The 18,239-nt window shown below is 38.0% G+C and overlaps 1 protein-coding gene across 6 annotated transcripts in view; it reads left to right on the top strand.

Moving 5' to 3' along the window:
• DNAH3 (dynein axonemal heavy chain 3) overlaps window positions 1-18,239 on the top strand; it is a 171,600-nt gene that overhangs the window by 106,932 nt on the left and 46,429 nt on the right. For 5 of the 6 annotated variants that reach the window (XM_072836051.1, XM_072836052.1, XM_072836054.1 and 2 more), the window contains 3 exons: window positions 10,090-10,193; window positions 12,621-12,915; window positions 14,725-14,904. In XM_072836051.1, the coding sequence (XP_072692152.1) occupies window positions 10,090-10,193; window positions 12,621-12,915; window positions 14,725-14,904 (579 nt within the window). Of the gene's footprint in view, window positions 1-10,089; window positions 10,194-12,620; window positions 12,916-14,724; window positions 14,905-15,273; window positions 15,462-18,239 lie in introns of those variants that run through there. The other variant, XM_072836056.1, reaches the window with a different exon arrangement.

The raw sequence follows: 18,239 nt of genomic DNA, 5'->3' as shown, positions 1-18,239 counted from the left end.
TTTAAATTAGATTGTTTATTTTCTTATGGTTGAGTTTGTTTTCTTATAGTTTAAGTATTCTTTGTGTTTTCTGGATATAACTCCTTTATCAGATATGTTTTGCAGATATTTTCTTCCACACTGTGTCTTGTCTTTTCATTTTCTTAATGGTATCTTCAATAGAGCCTAAGTTTTGAATTTTAATGGAATCCACCTTGCCCATTTTTTTCTTTCATGGGTCATGCTTTTTGTGTTGTATTGAAAAAGTCAACATCAAACTCAAAGTCACCTAGATTTTTTCTTATGTTATCTTCTACAAGTATTATAGTTTTGTGTTTTGCATTTAAACCTATTATCCATTTTAAATTAATTTTTGTGAAAGATATAAGATCTGAGTCTAGGTTCCTTTTGTTTGTCCATAGATGTCTACTTGTTCCAGAGCCAGTTTTTGAAAAGACTATTCTCCATTGAATTGTCTTTGCTCTTATGTCAAAAATCACTTGACTCTATTTGTGTGGGGGCATATTTCTGGATTCTCTAGTCTGTTCCACTGATCTGTGTATTCTTTTACCAATACTGTACTGTCTTAATTACTATAGCTTCATAGTAAGTCTTGAAGTTGGGTAGTATAAGTCCTCTGTCTTTGTTGTCCATCAATATTTTGTTGGCTATTCCATAGAAACTTTAGAACCAGTTTTCAATACCTACAGAATAATTTGCTGGGATTTTTACTGGGATTGTGTTGAAGCTATTGATCAAGTTGAAAAGGACTGACACCTGAACTTTTGAATCTTTCTATCCATAATCATGGATTCTATCTCCACTTATTTAAATCTTGTTTGATTTCCTTCATCAGCATTTTATAATTTTCCTCATATAGCTCTTTTACATTTTTTATTAGATTTATTCAAGTATTTTATATTTTGTACTAATGTAAATGGCATTATGTTTTTAACTTCAAATTCCTATTTTTCATTTCTGGTATATAGGAAAGCACTTGACTTTTGTATATTAACCTTATATCTTACAATCTTGCTATAATCACCGACAAGTTCCAGTAGTGTTTGGTTAATTCTGTTGGGATTTCCTGAATGGATGATTATCCATTCAGGATAATCATATGGATGTTTGCCATCAGCAAACAAAGACAGTTTTATTTCTTCCTTCCCAATCTTTTATTGCCTTTTTGAAACAATCTTATTGCATAAGCTAGGACTTCCTATATGATGTTGAATAGGAGTGATGAGAGGAGGCATCTTATCTTAAGGGGAAAGTATCTAGTTCCTGATGCTAAGTATGATGTTAGCCATAGGTGTTTTGTTTTGATGTTCTTTCTCAAGTTGAGGAAGTTCCTCTTCTATACCTAGTTTACTGAGAGTTTTTATCATGAATGGGTGTTGGATTTTGTCAAATGTTTTTTCTGAACTCTACTGATATGATCATGTGATTTTTCTTCTTTAATCTGTTCCTGTAATAGATTACATTAATTGATTTTATGCCTTATATACCTAGAATAAATCCTGGTTGATTGTGGTGTGTAGTTTTTTAAAATACATTGTTAGATTTAATTTGCCAATATTTTATTAAGGATTTTTGCATCTGTTTTGGTGAGAGATAATGTCTGTAGTCTTCCTCTCTTGTGTCTTTGGTTTTGGGATCAAGATTATGCTGACCTCAAAAATAAATATGCTTTTATTTTCTGGAGAAGATTGTAAGAAATTGGTATAATTCTTTTTCCTTAAATGGTTAGTAGAATGGTTAGTAGAATTCATCATCCAGGTCTAGTGCTCTCTCTTTTGGAAGATTATTAATTGTTGATTCAGTTCCTTTAATATATGTCATTCTTTTTAAATTATATCTTTCTCCTTATGTGAGTTTTGGTAAATTATCTCTTTCAAGGAATTTATTTTATTTCATCTAAGTTATCAAATTTGTGGTCATAGAGTTGTTCCTATTATTCTTTTATTATCCTCCTAATGTCCCTGATATCAGTAGTGATGGTTCCTCTTCCATTTCTGATATTAGTAATTTGTATCTTCTCTCTTTTTCCCTTGGTTGGCCTGGCTAGAGGTTTATCAATCTGATTAATCTTTTCAAAGAAACAGTTTTTGGTTTTGTTGATTTATCTCTGTTGATTTTCTGTTTTCAATTTCCTTGATTTCTGCTTTAATTTTTATTATTTATTTTCTCCTCCTTATTTTGTTTTTTTTTTATAATTTTTTTAATGATAGAGAGAGAGAGAGAGAGAGAGAGAGAGGCAGAGACACAGGCAGAGGGAGAAGCAGGCTCCATGCACCGGGAGCCCGACGTGGGATTCGATCCCGGGTCTCCAGGATCGGGCCCTGGGCCAAAGGCAGGCGCCAAACCGCTGCGCCACCCAGGGATCCCTCCTCCTTATTTTGGAATTAATTTGCTCTTCATTTTCTAGTTTCCTAAGGTGGAAGCTTAGATGATCAATTTTAGAGCTTTCTTCTTTTCTAACATATGCATTCAATGCCATAAATTTCTCTAGAAGCTCATCTTTCACTGAATCCCACAGATTTAAAAAGTTAAGTTGTCATTATCATTTATTTCAAATATATTAAAATTTCTCCTGAGACTCTTCTTCGATTCATGTGTTATTTAGAAGTCTGTTGTTTAATCTTCAAGTATTTGGATATCTTCCAGTTATCTTTTTGTTACTGATTCCTACTTTAATTACATTGTGTCTGAAAGCATTTACTGCATGATTTCTACTCCTTAAATTTTTTAAGGTGTGTTTTACAGCCCAGAATGTGATATCTCTTGGAAAATGTTCCTTGTGAGCTTGAGAAAAATGTATTCTGCTGTTGTTGAAATAATCTATAAATGTCATTGAGGTCCAGTTGATGGTGATGGTGCTATTCAATTTAACTATATCCTCACTTATTTTCTGCCCACTATCTGTCAAATACAGATAGAGGGGGCTTGAAGTCTCCAACTGTAATATTGGATTTTTTCTATTAATTTTTGCCAACCTATCTTATGTATTTTGATGTTCTGTTCACATTTGTAGTATGAAATAGGATTTAATTTAATTTCTTCTCTTTTTAATTATAAGTGAGATTGAATTTTTTATACGTAACAGGTATTTGTTTTTCCTATGTTCTGATTGGGTTTTTTGTGTTCTTTAATGCTCCATTATAGGGTTTTGCTTTGTTTTTTTTTTAACAGACTTTATCTAAATATAGGTTCCTTTTCTAAATTTTCCCTGGATTGTGATGAGTCCTTTCTGTCATCATCATTGAGGGAAAGCTTAATTGTCTAGCTTTCATATCTATCACGTCTTTTCTTATTTTTGTGTTTTTTTTCCTTTTAAGATGCATATTTTTTTCATTTTAGTATGTCACCTACAACTTCAGTTATGCTTTTACTACCATGAATGATTTTAGTTCTGTTATTGTTATCTTTTGTTTCCTTGTTATCCTTTCTTAATGTAATGATTAAAAGCAAGTCATATTGTCAGGGCCTGAATCCTGCCTCCAGAACTTATTAGTTAGCCTTAAGGAAGTTGCTTATTCCCTCTCAGTTTCCTCAATTATAAAATGGGGACAATAATAATAGTATACAGTCTTGGTGTTCATATAAGAATTAAATGAGTTAATGGGGCACCTGGATGGTTTCGTCAGTTAGACATCCAACTCTTGATTTCAGCTCAGTTATGATCCTGGGGTTGTGGGTTGAGTCCTACATTGGGCTCCACATTCAGCATGGAGTCTGCTTGAGATCCTTTCCCTCTGTCCCTCCCCCATTCACACTCATTCTCCCTCTCAAATAAATAAATAAAATAAATTTAAAGAATTAGGGGATGCCTGGGTGGTTCAGCGGTTGAGCATCTGTCTTTGGCTCAGGGTGTGATCCCAGGTGCGGGGATCCAGTTCCACATTGGGCTTCCTGTGAGGAGTCTGCTTCTCTCTCTGTCTATGTCTCTGCCTCTCTCTCTCTTTCTGTCTCTCATGAATAAATAAATAACATCTTTTTAAAAAAGAATTAAATGAATTAACAAATATAAACACATTTAGAATAAAAGCATGGTATATAAAAGGTATAACATTAGTGATTTTTATTGCTGTCTTCTTATCACTGTCACCATCATTCTCATCTCTATTAACTCATCCATCTTCCTTTTTAAAATCTCATCTTGCATTTTTATCTTAGCCTGTTTTCTCCTTATGGCTTTTTTTTCCCTGTTTCATAAAAAAAAGAAAAAAAAGGGGATCCCTGGGAGGCTCAGCGGTTTGGCGCCTGCCTTTGGCCCAGGGTGTGATCCTGGAGTCCTGGGATCGAGTCCCGTGGGATCGAGTCCCGTGTCGGGCTCCTGGCATGGAGCCTGCTTCTCCCTCTGCCTGTGTCTCTGCTTCTCTCTGCCTCTCTCTCTCTGTCTTTCATGAATAAATAAAATCTTTTAAAAAAATAAAAAGAAAAAGAAGAAAAAGAAAAAAAAGTGTCTTTTTGTACTCTATTTAGGATTCCATTCAGTATCCTGAAATTTGGTTTTGAGCCTTAAATTAAGCAAGGTTCAGAGGTATGTTCTTCAGGTATAATTTCCCTGTTATATTCCTTTATATTACAGTATTTTTTTTTCACAGTTTCCATATGGTATTTTCTGCTTTTCTCTTCCTTTCAGATCAATCTGTTCGTGCTTTGTGTCAGCCAAGATGGTGCATAAAGTGCCCTTGATCTCATTCTTGGTCCACTTTGTGACATCTTTCCTTTCCTTCTGCAGCTGGAGGGCTAGTGATATATATATATATATATATACAGCTCCCACTGAGTTTCTAGGTAACTTTGCCCTATAACATCTGTCTACTGTGATGGCCTTGCCTCCTCCCTCCACATCCTACTCAATTGATGTAGTGTAAGAAAAACCATAATTTCCACATGTACTGAAAATTGGTTTCCTCACATACCTTCTTTTGCAGCAAGTACTTTGGTTAAAAGCAAATTTGAGTCGAAAAGGCCATTTATCAGACTACAATGACACCTTGCAAGTGATCAGTGTAAATCTGTCCACAGAAAGTTAAGCTTTACTTTTTCAACATAGTAATCATACATCTCTCTTTCTGCTAGTTTTCCAACTTCTCACTGCTTTTGGACATGATCAGGGTAAATAATATTCATATGACACTTTTATTTTTTATTTTTTTTAAAGATTTATTCATTTATTTTAGGGACAGAGAGCATGCATGAGCATAGGTGCTGGCAGAGGTGTGTAGAGGGAGAAAGAGTCTTTAAGCAGACTCCCCTCTGAGTGTGGAGCCCAACACAGGGGTCCATCTCATGACCCTGAGATCAGGACCTTAGCTGAAACTAAGAGTCAGACACTTAATCAACTGAACCACCGAAATGCCCCCATATAACACTTTTAAAATAAACCCAGGTGCTATAAACTCTGTTCTACAGTAAGGAACAATAGGATGGCCAACATCCAATGACCACACGTGATCAACTAATGCCATCTGTTGGAGGCTGCCTTTTCTATTTATTTCCTGTGAACATTCTAGAAAAGGGAAGTTCCTCAACAGAGAGGCAACTGCGGCTCTTTACTTTGAAAGACTATGTCTCTGAATCTAAGGTGCTCTGCCTGACTCTTCCTTACTCGTTATGGACTGAGACCCTGCTGCCCCTCACTCTCCTAGTGAGGAGAAAATAAGACAGTCTGTCCAGATTAATACCTGGCAGGGCAAAGAAACAGCTACCCAATTTTCTGTGTGGGCTGTAACCTGAGTTTCCTGGTGGCCTCTGTTGTCTTTCTTCATGCAATCTCTTAGGGTAAGATTTTCCATTCCAGCTGAAGATTCTGAGATTTTTTTCAGTTTTTTTTCCCCCAGTGACATCGTTCCACTTCTTTCTCTTCTGCCTTAATAAGTATTTTAGTTTGAAATTACAAAACTCCTAGCCAGAACCCATTTGAATCAAAAGATATGTTTTAAGTACTAAGTATGCTTTTTTTATATATAACAACTTTATTGAGGTATAATTTACATAACATAAAATTATCCCACATAAGTGTACAAATCAGTGGTTTTTAGTGAATTTGCATAGTTGTGCAACTGTCACCATAATCCAATTTCAGAACATTTTCATCACCCTAATAATATCTTTCAGGCCCATTTTCAGTTAATCCCTGTTCCCATTTTTAGCCCCAGGCAACCACTCACCTGCTTTATATTTGCCTTTTCCAGGTATTTCATATGTACAAAATCATGGAATATGTGACCTCTCATGTCTGGCTCTGAGTATACTTTCTTATTACCAACTTCAAAAGATTAAAATGCCTTTCTAGCCTTTCCACAAAGACCCAGGGTTAGAAATTTCATGGTAAGAGCTCCAAGGAGGCCTTCCCTGACCTTACAAGGCATTGTGTTCTAAGCTTTTCATGCTCAGGAGCTGTGGTATTAGTGGACTTCTGAGATAAATGCTGGAGGAACTACAGTGGGGAGCATACATTAAGGAAAGCAAACAGGCCTTTAGGGGATTCTCTCAAGGTTAGGTTCACATCATCTAGCATGGATCCTTGTTTGTCAACCCAGAGATTTACCTGTCCAGAAAGTGCTAAATTTCCCTTTATACACCTATTCACTGGGTGCCTTTGAAAATTCACTTCTTTTTTGAAAAATCTACCTTATTCTCTCAAGTGTCAGAGAGGAGCACAGAGTAAAGTAGGAGATGGTCAGAGGTAATAGAATTACATGGATTTGTACTATTTCTACTGTTCTCTCCTTTCTGGACCAGAATTTGGGTTAAAATCACAGTACAGAGTGAACAGGAACCATTGCTCTGGTAAGAACCAGAGACCTAGAGCCAAATCTTTTCAGTGCTTATCTGTGTGCTCAGAGCTATGCAACATGTCTGACATATGTATTTCATTTATCCTCTGCAGCGATTTTCTGAGCTTGACGTAAAATCAGACTCACTTTACAGGTGTACAACAAATGGTAACCTTAGCCAAGGTCACATAGCTGGTAAATCTACTTTTACTCAGTTGAACCTTTTCTGTTTGGCCTTAATGTTCCTGTATCAAGCCACAAACTAGCTCTGGCTAATCATATCAGCCAGAGAAGGGAGACAAATAATTTTCTGATTCAGATGCTTTTAGTGTCTCCTCTTTTATTGTAAAAGAAAATGAATTCTATTAAATAAAAATGACCAAAAAGTATCTTTGTTCATACTACCCTGTCACAAGTATTTCAGTTTTCAAAAAATCTTTTCTCTGTCTGGTCCACCTGATTTCAGCTCTGTAGCTAGTTACCATAATGATATATATTCTATTTCCATTCTATTGTCATCTGTCATTCATTTTTTAAAGATTGTATTTATTTTTAAAAAAAGATTGTATTTATTTATTTGAGAGAGAGGGAGAGAGCAGAAGCTGGGGATTGCGGGGCACAGAGGAAGAGGGAAAAGCATTCTCACCACTGAGCAGGGAGCCTGACACAGGGCTTGATCCCGGGACCCTGAGATCATGACCTGAGCTGAAGGCAGATGCTTAACTGCCTGAGCCACCCAGTTGCCCCAATCTGTCATTGTTTCTTAAAACCATTTTTTAATGTTAATACTTAGTTTTTGCAAAATAATCCATTCATCTCATAAGACATAACTTTGACTGGTCTCCTAATGTGAGACATGTAAATGATTTCCAAATTTTTGCTATCACAGATGGTGCTGCATACTCATGTATAGAGATTATTTTCATTGTGAATTATTTCCTTATGACAAATTCCCAGAAGTGGGATTTCTGACTTAGACTACAGAACATTTTTGTAGCTCTGTAAGCCTAATGCCAGATTGCTTTCTAAAAGTGTTATGCCAGATTAACTTCTAGGTAAAGCTGCAGAGTGATGTAGGATAAGAGATAATACCTAAGGAAATGAACAAAAACAACAATGACAATTTTAGCCTAAAATTTTCCCAGCAATAGCTTCAGGAAATGTTCCAACCTGATTTTCTAAGCATTGAAAAGTGGTGGACAGAGAAGCACACGATCTGGCGTGTTCTATCTCTCAACCCAGAATCCACCACCCCACTCTTCTCCTAAGAGCAATGTTGGGAGGAAAGGTAGTGAGTTGACAAAATCTTGAGAGTTCTCCCTGGTCATCACCAGATTACAGTGGAGAGAAGCAGATGGTGCCTGCAGATGTGAACAATGTCTGAGAGAAACCCTTGGACATGTGAAGCCCCTGTATGCTCCTGTAGGATCTTAGTACAGGTGGGAGCAACTACCAGGGTTTATATCTTCTAGAGCTCTATGCTGTGTCAGAGTTGTGAGATGAATGCTATAGGAGTGTGGGGTATGTCACTAGCTGGGTTGGGAACCATAGTTTAGAAAAATTGGCCAAATTGTAGAAAGGGAGTATACAACCCAGATTTCCAGGAAGGGCAATTGAATATTTCCTTTTACCCAACCCTGTAACTTCATGCTACAGAAAAGAAAGCCAGACCAATCCTTGAATTGTGGTCAGGAAAGTAGGGAAGATAAATTGGCTTCAGATAACGTTGGGAAAGATGTCAAGAAGAACTTACTTCATTATATCAGAGCAAAAATGATATGGAAACTACAAACATGAGACAGAAAGAAAGAGGCAGACAGACAGAATGAATGAATCTAAAAAGAAAACCTTACCATGGCACAGCCAGTTAAGCATCTGACTCTTGGTTTTGGCTCAGGTCATGATGATGTCAGGGTCCTGGGATCAAGCCCAGTGTTGGGCTCCACGCTCAGCCCAGAGTCTGCTTAAGATTTTCTCTCCCTCTGCCCCTCTTACCTTGCTCTGTGTGTGTGTGTGTGTGTGTGTGTGTGTGTGTCTAAAACAAATAAATAAAGCTTTAAAAATAAAAATTTTTTTAAAAGGGGGCACCTGAGTGGCTCAGTCATTTAAGTGACTGCCTTCAGCTCAGGTCATGATCCCAAATGTTAACTAGACTTACTGTGATGATCATTTTGCAATATATACAAATATCAAATCATTATGTTGTACACCAGAAACTATTTTATATGTCAATCATACCTCAATTTTTTCCCAAAAAACATCTTTTAGAAACATATCTCTTATAGTAAATCATGATTTATCTGAAGTTTAACAGGTCCTTCAGTTTTACTCAGGCTCCTTTTCTTCTGCTAGAGTTAAGTGAAATGAAATTTAACATCTTTATTTTAAAATAGTATAATATAGGGACACCCGGGTGGCTCAGTGATTGAGCGTCTGCCTTTGGCTCAGGTCGTGATCCTGGAATAGAGTCTGGTATAGGCTCCCTGTGGGGAGCCTGCTTGTCCCACTGCCTATGTCTCTGACTCTCTCTCTGTGTCTCTCATGAATAAATAAATAAAATATTTAAAAACATTAATAAAAAATAGTATATGATAGATTATGTATAATGTAATAGTTTTTATATGTGATATGTAATTATATATGTGTACACTAATATTAATATATTATAGTATAATATATAATGGTATAATATGTAATATCAAAGATCCTGTCCTTATCAAATCCTTTACTTTTATCCGTCCTTCCATGTTCAGTGTATTTGTGTCCCTAAAGAGAAAGCCAAGGTTACCATCAAAAGTTATTTCTGGATGTAAGATTTGATTTATTGTCTTCTTTTGCTGTTCTTTTCAATACTTCTTGTTTTACATTGTTAAAATAACTATTTGTATAATTAGTACCTACCATTTTTTATACAAATGATAAGGTCACTACTCTTTTTTTTTTTTAAGGAAATCACAATTTTTTTAAAATTTATTTATGACAGTCACACACACACACACACAGAGATAGAGAGGCAGAGACACAGGCAGAGGGAGAAGCAGGCTCCATGCACCGGGAGCCCGACGTGGGATTCGATCCCGGGTCTCCAGGATTGCGCCCTGGGCCAAAGGCAGGCGCCAAACTGCTGCACCACCCAGGGATCCCAAGGTCACTACTCTTTGAAAGGTGTTTTTCCAATTTATACAGTTACCATTAATGTAAGTTTCACCACAGCTCTGCCAGTACTGGTAGTTACACATTTAGATGGCTCTAGCTGAGTGATAAAATACCTTAAGTATGAAATGTAATGTACTGATGACCTGTCCTGTGTCTTTGAATCCAGGAAGCATCTATGATTTTTATTTCCTCAAGCAAGGTGGTGGACATTGGTACACATGGACAGAATATATCACCAAAGAGGAGGAAAATATCCCAGCTAATGCAAAGGTAAAAGAGAGGCATTTGTCCTAGAGTTTTGTTTTCTAAAATTGCCTGAATTTTCACAAGGTGGAGGAGTTAACATCAGTTCTGTATTCACATTTTTGAAAACTTTCTTTAGAAAAAGTTTTAAACATGAGCTAGATCAACCTTCAAAAGCATGGGCTTTAGAATTAGATGCAGATTCCTTACTCAGCCTTCACACTCTTTGCTTCAAGTTACTCAACTACACAATAGAAGAGAAATACTTAAAGGGTGTTTGTGGGCAGCCCAGGTGGCTCAGCGATTTGGCGCTGCCTTCAGCCCAGGGCCTGATCCTGGAGACCCAGGATCGAGTCCCACGTCGGGCTCCCTGCGTGGAGCCTGCTTTGCCCTCTGCCTGTGTCTCTGCCTCTCTCTCTCTCTCTCTCTCTCTCTCTCTCTGTGTGTCTCATGAATAAATAAATAAAATCTTCTTTTTTTTTAAAAAAAAAAAGGGTGTTTGCAAGAACTGAAGGCACTCTGCATGAACACGTGGCACATGTTATGTGCTAGATCTAGGTCAGTTACTATTTTGATTATTAGCACTGTCATGTGATCAGTTATCAATGCCAGGTGGTGATAGGTCTTACCTCTCAGACATCTCAGCCAAAAAAGATTGTTGCCTTTTCTTCAAAATTCCCAAAAAATTCCCTTGATGAGGATTCTTAGAAAAACAGTGCTGATTTACAGGTTTTCTGGTTAACAGATGATTCAGCTACAACTCCTGCTCATTTCTTTGTGGAAAATTTGCCTGTTAGTAATATGTAGCGGACATACTTTATCTTTCTGGGGGTGATTGCAGATCATTCAGGCCCCAAATTGAGTGGTGGACAGTGGATGGAAAAGTGGGAATATTGACAATCAAGTCAGACAGCTAGCAGGACCACAGCTGATCCTGAAGATGGTGTGATAAGCAGAGGTAGATGTGTGCTGAATTTAGGACACACTCTGGAGGCTGAGTGTTGTTCAGAAGCCCCAAGCATGGAGGTCCAAAACTTGAATTCACCTTAAAGAGCTTAGTCATCTGAACTCCAGGGGTTTGAAATTGTGCTGAATTCATACAAATAAGATTGTCCAACTCAGAGAGATTCTAAGTTCTGCTAAAAATTTTCCCTTTGTCAAGTGTTCTAGTCTCTGAAATTAAAAATCTCTGAAACCCAACTTGCTTTAAATTTCATCTTGGTAGCAAAATAAGCATCTTGTGCCTGGCCTTGCATTCAGCACCACTTACTGGCTCTGTGGCTTTGGACAGGTGAGCCAGTAATTCTCCAGCCTCAGAGGGTTACTGGGAAAACTGCAGGGGATAATGCAGGCAAACCCTCCATAGTTCAAAACCTATTAATTCTCTTCCTCTACACTTCAATTCCTGCCCTGTCTATTCCTTTTCCTTTGAGTAAATTACTTATCAAAAGAAGCCCAGCCTTTTTCTATTAGTACACAGAGAGCTGCCATGTTGCTCTGTATGTACAGACTCAGTTTGCACCATTGGTATTTTGGTCTAGCTTTGCTTTAGGGACACCATTTCCATAAACCACAATGTGCATGGGGCTTTCTGGAGGTGTGCAACACAGTGGCTCCATATAAGGAGCCCCTTCCAGCCTAGGCATGTAAGGAGATGTCAGCATATGATATACATCTTCCAGTCCCCTCCTCTCTTCCCACAGAGGGACCAAATGTAGCCAAATGGTTACAAGGGTTCAGCTCAAGGAAGTCAAGCTAAGGTAAGGTATTCTACTCAAAGTAATAGGGATTCCAGGAGCCCAAGACCAAGCCCTTAGAATCCATTTGGGGGCTGAATACCAGGAAGAGTGTAATAATGGCCATATTGGAAAAAAGAAAAAAAAGGTTAAGTGGGGATCTGAGTGTTGGAAAAAGCAGATCAGGAATAAGTGCAGGGAATGGGGGCTGAGAGTCACACCCGACCCTCCCAAGCCTGGAGTAGAGATGACATATGGGAAGTGGACTTTGGGGCAAGGCAGATGGGTTGGTTCAGAGCAATGATCTCAGGGGACAACAGCTATAGACTGGTCCTTAGTGTAATTGGTACCTATACCATGATATAGACTTTGGAATCAGACAAGCTGGAATTCAAGTCCCTGTGTTTCCACACTTGCTGTGTTACTTGGGCAAATTGCAGAAGAGCTCTGGACCTCAGTTTCCTCATCTACAAAACAGAGCCCAAAATGCCCATCTTGACATGTATGATCTTATTTAATCCTCAAAACAGCTTGGTGATCTGGGTGCCTTTATTATCCTGTCTCACAGATGAAGAAACTAAGGTCCCCAGTGGAGTTAAATATTCACTCAAGGTCATAAAGATAGTAAGGGATGAAGCTTAATGGATAATAAGTCTCCCAAGTGCCGACCCAGCCTCCTGGCCCAGTAACAAGACTGTCCCATGTCTTTGTGGTACAGGTTTCAGAACTCATCATCCCCACAATGGAGACAGCCAGACAGTCCTTCTTCTTGAAAACCTATCTGGACCATGAAATTCCAGTGCTGTTTGTGGGGCCCACAGGCACTGGCAAATCAGTCATTACCAACAATTTCCTTCTTCGCCTTCCCAAAAACACTTACCTACCCAACTTCATCAATTTTTCTGCCCGAACCTCAGCTAATCAGACTCAGGATATCATCATGTCCAAGCTGGATCGGCGGCGGAAGGGCCTTTTTGGGCCTCCCATAGGGAAGAAAGCGGTGGTATTTGTGGGTAAGACATTAGCCTGAATCTGAGCACAACCAGATTCTTCTATGCTGCAGCAACCACAACCCCCTTTGTAGGACCACTGTACAGCCCTTTTACTCTCTCTAAGAAATGATGTATTTCTGACTAATATAATTTAGTATTCCTTCCCTCCCCTTTTCTTCTCTATCCTTCTTCCCTTCCTTTTTCCTTCTACTTCCCCCTTCCTTCCCTCCTTTTCTCTCATCTTTAATTTAATTTTTCCTTTCCTTTCTTTCTTTCATTACCATGTATTTCTTGATCAAGTACTATATGTCAGATTTTCAGTAAGTAAGATATAGTCCAGGCATTTTTGCCTCAGGTAGGCTCCCAGTTTCTCCTGAGATGAAGATAAGCCTTTGGATCAGGCAAGGTTACCTTATAGTGAAAATTAGTTCCAGAAGGGTGTTTACCCTCTTGCATCTCCAAAAACAACACTCACTTTGTGATAAACTCCTTGTTCCATTTTGTGTCAGAGAAATGTTATCAGTAAATGAAGTAACTTAAGAGTTGCTAAATAAGTATTTGTGAAATAAGCACATTGAATTTTCCCAGGATTTTACCTGTTTACAAAGCACTTCCTCATTTATTTCATTTGACCCTAACATCCCTGTGAGGTTGCTAACCATCATTATCATTTTACTAGTCAGCTAATTATGGCTCCAGATGGTTAAATTCTGTCAAACATCTAGAAAATTCTGGAGCCATGACCCAAACCCAGGTTGTTGTTGTTTTTTATGACAAATACATTATATTTTCTACTATCTTACTGCTAACTCATAGGGTTGTCACTTAATAAAAGTAATGCCATCCTCTTCTGGGTTATTCCATGTCCTGTCCTTAAATTTTATGTATTGATAGTGAATATTATGTGTAATTTAAATCCTTGCCCACTAACATTAGCTTCTTAAAGGCAGAAATCCAATTTTATTTTGTTTTTCCTTTCTTTTCTTCCCTTTCCCCTTCTCCCCAAACTGTTCTTCCTTCTTATTTCTTAGGGTAATATCCAGAAACAATTTAAGCTTTGTCACCAAACAGATCTAGGTTCAAATATCACTTTCTACTCCTAGGCATATTGTGACTTAACTTCCATGACTCTCAGTTCCTCATATCTAACATAAAAGTAATACTATCTTCCTTATAAAGTCATTATTTGGATTAGATGAGATATGTATAAAACCCTTGAAATGTTATCTGATACAAACTGGGCATTCAATCCATTTTCAGGGGAAAATTAAGAGAGCTTCCATTTTATTGAGTGCCTTCTATGTGCAGTGACTGGATTATAATATGATATTGGGGGAAATCAATTTTTGCTCTTGAGAAAGTCACTTTCTCTGCCATTTCGGTTTTGATCCTCAAAACCCTAGCTCAAAACTTTTCTCTCATTGGGTTTCAGTTGTTACCTGGTGGTTGAATTATGTACCCTGTTGGCTGGGAGTATGACAGTCTTCCTCACCACCATATCCCCAGAAACTAACAAAATATCCAGCGCACAGTAGAGAATCAATATATTGTGGTTGATGGAATGGGAAAAAGATTAAATGCCTCTTTGTTGATGACAATCCATGCATCCTTAAAGTCACAATAAGCAGACATCTCAATGAAATAGGAGAGCCCAGAACCCAGAAATCCTCTTCCCATATGGTTAAAATATCCACTGGCTGAGCCCTGCCTAGAGTAGGAATGGGACAACTAGGAACAGACTCTCCATAAAGGGAATAGTCATCTAATACCTCCTCTGAAAGCAAGAGATCCCAAAGACTTACAATGTGTGGCCATGCCTTCTTTCCCCAGATGACCTCAACATGCCAGCCAAAGAGGTGTATGGGGCCCAGCCTCCCATTGAGCTCTTGAGGCAATGGATTGACCATGGTTGCTGGTTTGACAAGAAGGACACAAATAAGCTGGACATTGTGGATGTGCTGCTTGTGACAGCCATGGGGCCCCCCGGGGGAGGAAGGAATGACATTACTGGTACGTGAAAGAGAAAGTTCATTCCTCTTCATTGTCTAGCAGAGCCAGACAACCTTTGTGGATGGATGGTTGGTACAGGGCACTCTGTCCTGATGGAAGATGGATAAAAGTATATTTAGGCTGTAGCTAGAAGGGTTTGGGCCCACTCTAGGGAGTGGAATTTGAAGACTTCATGTTGGAAGTTGTGTGAAATGGACCTGAAGATGAAAAGAAAATGTGAGAGTCTTTGGCTAGGCTCTGGAGGGACAGAGTTCCCTGGAGGAACTCTCCATATGAAAAGGAGTAGCCAGCATGTATTCCAGGCAGGAGGTTAGACCAGAGGTTCTCAAGCAGGAGTGATAACAGATTCACCTGTTTTGTTTTTTACAGTTCTTCAGATTGCCAGCGATAAAACAACTAAACGAAAGTGGCCTAAGCAAAATAATAATAATAATAAACAAAAAAACAAATAAGAGTTCTCCCTATCACCTGACAGTTCAGAAATACATTTGCTTCAGGGGCAACTGGATTCTTCCAGGATCTGTATTTTAATTCTGAGATACATTATTGTTTAAGAATCTTAATACCATTTTTAAACCTAAGATTCTTTTTTTTTTTTTTAATTTTTGTTTATTTATGATAGTCACAGAGAGAGAGAGAGGCAGAGACATAGTCAGAGGGAAAAGCAGGCTCCATGCACCGGCAGCCCGATGTGGGATTCGATCCCGGGTCTCCAGGATCGCGCCCTGGGCCAAAGGCAGGCGCCAAACCGCTGCGCCACCCAGGGATCCCAAACCTAAGATTCTTTGACCTCACTCTCCCCCCTGACATTTAATCTTCTTATCTGTAAAATTTACCATAAGGAAAATGGACAGGATAATCTTATTTAGTCCAATACAGACTCAATAATGATCACTACCAAGACATGCACTAGTAAAATTGCTGGACTTTAAAGAAAAGGAAAAAATCTTTTGGGCATCTAGGCACAAAAGACTACATGACTTTTAAGATAAATAAAATTAGAGCATCTTAAAACTGTCTAACCACAATGCTTTATGCAGAAGAAAATGAAATATTATATTTAAGATGTTCAAGGAAATAAAATAAGAGTCAAGGATTTTATAACCAGCAAAGCTGACTTTCACATATAAAAGGAAAACTGTGATCAGAATGCAAGAACTCAGATTTACTTCCACAAGCCCATTCTCGGGAACCTACTAGAAAATGAGTTTCACTTGATGAAAATAACTATAAAGAGGTTGATATAACAACCTGTAGTAAGCATTAAATATACTATTATCTGTTGAACTAAGACTACCTAAGAGAGATTATAATAGGTACAGGCTATAAGACTCAGTGTCAGAAATATAGAACAATTGAAAATGGAGGAAAGGTATAATGCTGAGTGAAATAAGTTAATCAGAGAAAGATAATTGTCTTTGGTTTCACTCATATGTGGAATATAAGAAATAGTGAAAGGGACTATAAGGGAAAGGAGGGAAACTGAGTGAGGAAAAATTAGAGAGGAAGACAAACCATGGGTGACAGGCACTAAGCAAGGCACTTAATGAGATGAGCACTGGGTGTTAGACTATATGTTGGCAAATTGAATTTAAATAAAATATATTTTTTAAAAGAAATCTTTTTAAAAATGGAGGAGAGATGAGGATAGCTAGTACAAAAAGTTTTAAAGAGTCTTCAGTTACCATAATTGGTAGTAGTAGTAGGTTCTTATTCTAAGAGCTTTGTGTAAAGTAGGATTACACAAGAGTTACTGTGGAAGTTTCTTTTTCCACTGACACTTGTGTCCTTGAGAACCAGGAGTCTCAGTATGGAAGAAAGGAGATGTAATGTAGATGAAATTAAGTGAAAGCCCTAGAATCCTATATTAGAAATATCAGTAGTAACTCATGATGTCCACTGATGTACTAGGTCTAGGAAATAATAAACATCTCATTAACACTGAACATGCCTAGTACCTGGATTATCTTGAAATCCAGTTTCCTACTGAAAGGAACCAGAGCATAGCTAGGGCAGAAGATATACAAGATGAGCTTGTAACTTCTTGATATACCAGATAATGAGAAAGCTTTCAAAGATTAAACAGTTGGGGATCCCTGGGTGGCTCAGCAGCTTAGTGCCTGCCTTCGACCCAGGGCGTGATCCTGGAGTCCTGGGATCAAGTCCCACATTGGGCTCCCTGCATAGAGCCTGCTTCTCCCTCTGCCTGTGTCTCTGCCTGTGTGTGTATGTGTGTGTGTGTGTGTGTGTGTGTGTCATGAATAAATAAATAAAATCTTAAAAAAAAAAAAGGATTAAATAGTCATGTCAACAGGACTCAGTTGGCAACATAAGGAAGCTCTCACTGGCCAAAGATGGGAAAATTAGAGTTTCAACGATGATTTTAATGGATTGAAATTTATCAAAATATATTTAAATCCATTAGTCTATAATAACGATGATGGTTGGTCATTTTCAGAGGATGGTAAGGAACCAATTTATTATCTTGAAAACTGATAAATAAATGGAATCAAACGTTTATCCTGACTATTATTTGAAATGTACCATGGTATAAGCAAATCCTAGATAAGGGTAAGTGTCTCTTTATAAAAATATTCCGGCTAATATATGAAAAAGAGATGATAGAATCAAAATATCACCACTTTACACTAATGAGTGAATTAATAGATCTAGCCATTGAGCATCTGTAGCTACCAATATCACAGGAGAGACATCATTCCTTCCATCTAATGAAGGAATGTATTACCACCTACCATTTGGCCAGAAACGGAATCTGAACCTGATCAGATCAGATGTCTAGATCCAGGTGCAAATTACTTTGAAATGCATATGAGGATAGAGGAACAGAATTAACTGCACCATGAGTATACAATCAGCAAAATACTGACTGTGAGAACTCTACAGATCGAACAACCAGATACTCAACAAACAAAAGATGAAAGAAAGGGATGGAAGGAGGAGAACCTATAGATTAAAGAGACTTAAAAAAACACATCAGGGCAGCCGGGGTGGCTCAGCGGTTTAGCACCACCTTCAGCCCAGGGCGTGATCCTGGATCGGGTCCCATGTCAGGCTCCCTGCATGGAGCCTGCTTCTCCCTCTGCCTGTGTCTCTGCCTCTCTCTCTCTCTCTCTCTCTCTCTCTCTCCTCTCTGTGTATTCTCATGAATAAATAAATAAAATCTTTTAAAAAAACATATCAATTGTTTTTTTTAATTGGGAGGATTAAACTCTGGTGTGTAGGAATGAACACTTGAGAGATAAAAACATAAAGAAATGCAAGACAGCAAATTACTGTAAAAGTCAGGATAGTAGTAATCTTTGGAGAGAGATAGA

The sequence above is a fragment of the Canis lupus genome, chromosome 8 (assembly GCF_048164855.1).
Source record: "Canis lupus baileyi chromosome 8, mCanLup2.hap1, whole genome shotgun sequence".
In the NCBI taxonomy this organism is placed as follows: Eukaryota; Metazoa; Chordata; class Mammalia; order Carnivora; family Canidae; genus Canis; species Canis lupus.
The sequence above is the reverse complement of the archived record's forward strand: the minus strand, read 5'-3'. Positions and strand labels throughout refer to the sequence as shown.